The sequence below is a fragment of the Paramisgurnus dabryanus genome, chromosome 14, assembly GCF_030506205.2.
Source record: "Paramisgurnus dabryanus chromosome 14, PD_genome_1.1, whole genome shotgun sequence".
Lineage (NCBI taxonomy): Eukaryota > Metazoa > Chordata > Actinopteri > Cypriniformes > Cobitidae > Paramisgurnus > Paramisgurnus dabryanus.
Window position 1 is genome coordinate 35003013 of NC_133350.1, and position 6000 is coordinate 35009012.

Sequence of the window (6000 nt, forward strand, 5' to 3'; positions counted from 1 at the left end):
CAAATTAAAAAACACAACAACAAATTAAAAACACAACTACAAATAAAAAACACAACTACATTAACCTACCGGAAGAGGTAGGTCCCAGTGGGCACCATGAGACATCGCTGATTGGACGACACTGCAGTTCGGCTATTGAACCGGACGTTATTCTTCCTGTAGCGCGTGGTTTGGAGAGGAGGAAGGACAGCAAAATGTTTTGCCCAAACTGCGGAAAAGAACTGGTTGAGCCGTCCCCGAACTTTTTCAGCGGCTGTGGCAAAAGGCTTAAAGAAATATCTACCATCGGAGACACCCAACAACCTTCGAGTAAGTTAATAAGAATAGTGTAATGCTTACGTTGCTTGTGGATGTAACGTTAGCTTACTACTATCGTTAGCGGTTTCCTGACCGTACCCTTAGCCGGCCCCAGCAGCTGCTACATTTGGGTCATCTGTAACATTCATGTTTGAAAAAAATGCGCTACAGTAAGAATAACTTCCGGTTTAAAAGCCGAACTGCAGTGTCGTCCAATCAGCGATGTCTCATGTTGCCCACTGGTACCTACCTCTTCCGGTAGGTTAATGGAGTTGTGTTTTTTAATTTGTAGTTGTGTTTTTAATTTGTTGTAGTGCTTTTTATTTTGTAGTTGTTTTTTATTTTGTTGTAGTGTTTTTTAATTTGTTGTAGTGTTTTTTTAACTTGCTGTTGTGTTTTTTATTTTGTTATGGTTTTTTATTTTGTTGTAGTGTTTTTTAATTTGTAGTTGTGTTTTTAATTTGTTGTAGTGTTTTTTAATTTGTAGTTGTGTTTTTTAATTTGCTGTAGTGTTTTTTTAACTTGCTGTTGTGTTTTTTATTTTGTATTTGTTTTTTATTTTGTTGTAGTGTTTTTTAATTTGTAGTTGTGTTTTTAATTTGTTGTAGTGTTTTTTAATTTGTAGTTGTGTTTTTTAGTTTGCTGTAGTGTTTTTTTAACTTGCTGTTGTGTTTTTTATTTTGTATTTGTTTTTTATTTTGTTGTAGTGTTTTTTAATTTGCTGTAGTGATTTTTCATTTGCTGTAGTGTTTTTTTAATTTGTTGTTGTTTTTTAATTTGTTGCAGTGTTTTTTAATTTGTTGTGGTGTTTTTTAATTTGTTGTAGTGTTTTTTAATTTGATGTAGTGTTTTTTTATTTGTTGTGGTGTTTTTTAATTTGTTATAGTGTTTTTTAATTTGCTGTAGTGTTTTTTAAATTTGCTGTAGTATTTTTTATGTGTTGTGGTGTTTTTTTAGTTTGTTGTAGTGTATGCAATAGTTAACAGTTTTCGTTGTGCAGTGAGATTAATAAACATTATGGCTTACAGTAAACACTCAGATTACAACATAAAAGTATTTCTCTGGCCGGATAGGGAAAATCGAGTGTATTTAGGATTTCCATGAGACACGGTTTCATAAACATTTGTAAACACGCTCATCTTAAGACAAACAACGCATTTCTGATGAAGCAACCACATTATCATCCACCTGCAATAGTAATCCCTTAATCTTTTAGCAAATTGCATTTATCTTTCATTCTGTAGGAAAAACGCACAAAAATGAACATAAATGTAAAGCTATAGAAAATTGTATCACTGACGTCAAATAACTTGCCTGAGCAAAAAGCCTCTGTCAAAAGACCTCTGTCACTTTAAACTCTGTCACCTGGGTCAGGTCAGTGTTGTTTTGTAAATTTTCTCTGGACTTTGTAAGGTCTTTTGAGCTTATGTTAAGGACATACAAGCCACGTCAGCAACGTCCACCCCACCTCACTTTTGTCCTTATTCGGCCTGTTCTCCGTGCAGTAAACGATGGATATCAGAAAGGTTTATATTTGTTAGCAGATGTAGCTTCACAGGTTATTACTCACCGTGACAGCTACTTATGCCTTCAGGGCTATTGAGGAGACGCAGCGTTTGCCTTTACGCCAGTGCTACACGCTCACTATGGCTCCGGTCCATTTTCCGCTTATTCACCACAGAACAATAAACATGCAATAAAACGAGGATGTGAATCACTGCTCGTAGTGGGTGAAATCTGTGTCATGCCATTGTGACATCACTTCAATTAAACCTAACTTTGTTTCTTATCATGGAGCAGTGTGGGGTTAACACAGAGAAAGCAGGCACTGGATTTTCTTAATATAGTATTTTAGTCGTGGAAACATAATATGACGTTTTTCTTGGGCTAGTAATGTGATGTTATTAAAAACATCATTATGCATAAATAATGAATATCTGATGAATAAGATTGGTGACTGTGGAGGCGTACGCATTAGTACGTCTTGCCAAAAAGCTACCAGTCTGTTCACTGTAATTCAGTGTTTTGCTGTATTATATGAATATTATATTTGCAATACAATACAGCTTAGTCAAGGTAGACACCGTATAGATTTTTTGACAAATTTTTACAAACATTTCAACAGAAGTTTCCTTACATTACCCTGTTCAATGTCATGCTAAAAATGAATGTAGCCCAACTTTTTTCTCCCCCATGCCAAAAGACTAGGCTGTACAAAGGGGAACTTAGTGCACCTTATTTAAATGCCCAAGACAACATTGTCACCCCCTACAATAGCCCTGCTACAGGTTACAAATTGGCACAGTTGAAGCAATAAGAACCAGACTTACCCAAGTGTAGTCATGGTGACAATGGTATACCAGAAAGAGGCTGGAATGCTAGTGAATTTGCTGGAGCTGGATCCCTTTTCTGCATAAAACATGACCGTGGCGAAGATGATGATGGCCATGGTAAGGGAGAAGAGAAGAAAGCCGAGCTCAGAGGCACAGCTCTTTAGCGTGTATCCCAGAATCCTCAGCCCCTGAGAGTGACGTGAAAACTTGAAAATGCGAAAGACCCGAAAGACTCGCAGGGTGACGAACGCTCCGCTCACGTCTTCGTTGTTGGTCATTACCAGGCCGATGTAGTAGGGCAAGATGGCCACCACGTCAATGATGCTCATCACGCTTCGCATGAAGCGGTAACGACTGGGGGCTGCGAAGAGGCGCATGAGGTACTCCACGGTGAAGATCATCACACAGGCTGTGTCCATGCAGAAAAATGCCACGGTGTAACGTTCGCCGCACGGCACGTCTTTTTGGTTGGGCATGGAACCGCAAGGGACCGTCTCCACTACATTGGTTATGACCGAGATTGCGATGAAGAACCCGGTCACGTAGTAGAACACCAAGGCCATGGTGCTAGTGTGAGGGTTCTCGAAGGCTCGCCACATGGTCTCACGAAAGTTCATGTTGGGCAGTTTGATATCTTTGTTCTCCTCCTGGTCGTCCATGAGTCTCTCTGCGTTTTCCCGCTTACGATCCTTGTATTCTTCGTAGCAGCAGTCGCCGATAATCTCAGGAATGATGCCAAAGAAAGCGAGTTCCTCGTCGTAGGCTGAGATGCACTCATATCGAGGATAGTGGAGCTTCCCGGTGCGGTAAAAGTTAAGGACGCTTCGAAAGGCGTCCGGGTCCCTGTCAAAGAAGTACTCCTTAGTCTCTTCGTTATAAAAGAACTCTTTCTCTGTACTGCCAAGAAGTGTGTCTGGGTAGCGGTCCAGTGTCGTTCTCCAGGTTTGAAAACGGCGCCCACTGACGTTCAATACGATAAGCTCATCTTGCCTCTTGCTGTGATCCCTGGGTGCCAGAGGCATAGGGCAGTTTGCCACTGGCATCCAGCCAATGGCAGCTGCTCGGGCAAAGGGAAGCCATGCCGCAACTCCAGCTGCCATGGTGACTCAAACCCAAGAGCTCTGGTCAGGTGTGCCACCTTCAAATGTTCCTCGCTCTAAAATCAGCCATCATCTGGGAGAGAGAAATCATATAAAGAGAGGTCAAACTGCTGGATGTCTGGGAGCTATTTAAACACACTAGAGGTGAACTGTGTGACTACCATACCCACTTATGGCATGGCAATCTGTTTGTTTAAGTGACCCAACTGGATACATAAGAACACTGGCTTAACCAGTTTAATGTATCTGTGGTGGGCCTACCTGATTGTTCAAATAATGGGAGAACATTCGCTAATTTAGCTATTACTTTTGGTGCCAGAAGTAGCACAGAAATTACACACTTCATCACTAAGATGCACAATGATGTTGTACTTAAACAAATATACAGTTTGTGATCCTGTCTGTGACATCCATTCTAAAGTTTCATATTTAAGCATCAAAGTTGGGTTTCCCTCATTGATTTTAATCTTTGACATGATCTTACTTAATATTTACAATATCAAGGTTATATTTTCACAGAATGTTCTTTATTATGTAGGATGATTTTATATAGAAAACAGTAAATTACAAAAAGTATGCTTTATCTGGGTTTCCACAGGCAAGGTCACATATTCTGGATTCAATTTAAGTGGGCCAGAAAGTAATAGTATATCTTATTAAATCTGTTTCAATACATGCCAGCCATGTCATTGCAGTCTTTTGTGATATATTAAGTAATTCTACCACAGTTACAATATTTTTACACAGTAAAAAGTGCAGGTGATAACTCCCTCATCAGAGCCTTTTAAATGACTTAACAGTCAGATCAATTTGATCATGTTAAATAATAAAACAATTTATATAATATCACATAAAGGGCACATTTTTTTGTTATGTGATAAAAAAAATAATCTACTGTAAATAATAATAAATGTATGTTGGATGGTTGTCAGAAAAGTGTAAATGGATTAAAACATCTATTATTTATAAACGTGGTGTATTGTGAATTAAATGTAGTATATTATTATTGCAATGTAATTAATGTTTAATGTAGTGAATTACTGTAACGCTATGCATAAAATGAACGAAACTAGTTATTAAGCTATCAAGCACAACTTGCATGATGTTTATTTGTAAAACCCTGGAGTGCTGTAACTGAATGAGATACAGTACCTGTTGAGTCGTGCGCTATAAAAAGTGAAAATGTGCACTTGTTACCTTAAAGAGCAAAATCTACCTGAGGTAACCTTTAAAACTAATGCAACGGTTTAATTCACGTAATCAGGTTTATTCCGCAATATTAAACAATTTTCTGCCATACAAGTGATGAAGTCTTACTGAGGTAAAATAATAGATGCTTCTGAACAAAAAACAAAACCAGAAAGAAAGAAAGAAAGAAAGAAAGAAAGAAAGAAAGAAAGAAAGGGAAATACAATTATAAGATCAATTCAATGAGGCTGCTGTATTTTCGCGTTAATGTCACGTGAATAAAAGCGCATTTCTCTTACGTGAAACCATAAACGGTTACTACAGCAATATATATCGTCTTCATTAAATTATGTGACCATTGTGTCCGGAACAGAAAGCGCGCAACACTTACCTAAAAGTCCGCGATGTGAAACTGGTTCAGCCGAAAACAGTAAATCCGCTTGGATATGAACTCTTGCGCGTTATCCACATAGGAGTGAGAAAGTGATAGATGAACAGACTCAGCTGAAGTGAGTATATGATGCTCACTGAATGTAACATGTCATTTTCACATCAGTCTCTCCATCAGCAACAGCATCAGCAGCACCTACAAAAGGACTGAAGACTCCAACTCTAAATACACCTGATAGCACAGTAGCCCTCCCCTCCTCTCTCTCTCTCCTCCCCCCCTCTCTCTCTCTCTCCGAATGTAAAGTACAATGGTACAAATACTTCATGTTTAAATAGTTTTTCATTTTCATATTTTAACAGTGAATAAAGTCAAATAAAATAGAATAAAAATACAGTGTACAAATATTTGCTAATTTACATAGACTTACCTTACTAAAGCAATACAAATGATACAATAAGCTACATCGAATCAGGGCAGATCACTCACTGTCACTTATATTTTGGCATGCAAGCACATATTGTACTGATAACACACAACAATTAGCCTTGTGTCCTCCTAATGCCTGGCTCACACTACAGGATTTTAAAAATCCTGGCAGATTATGAAATCTGGTTGCAGCACACACATAAGGAGAATCTTGTCAGATATTCTTCTCTCAAATCTTAAACATGATCACACTACAGGATTTAAA

General features: G+C 38.3%; 1 protein-coding gene across 1 annotated transcript in view; it reads right to left on the bottom strand.

Moving 5' to 3' along the window:
- The window catches only part of LOC135758142 (A-type voltage-gated potassium channel KCND3-like), a 316405-nt gene extending 310914 nt beyond the window's left edge, over positions 1-5491 (bottom strand). The window contains exons 1-2 of the mRNA XM_065273005.2: positions 5310-5491; positions 2628-3803 (exon numbers count right to left, since the gene is read on the bottom strand). Coding sequence (XP_065129077.1) covers positions 2628-3730 — 1103 coding nt within the window. The 5' untranslated portion in view covers positions 3731-3803; positions 5310-5491. The remainder of the gene's footprint in view (positions 1-2627; positions 3804-5309) is intronic.
- Between the last annotated feature and the right edge of the window lie 509 nt (positions 5492-6000).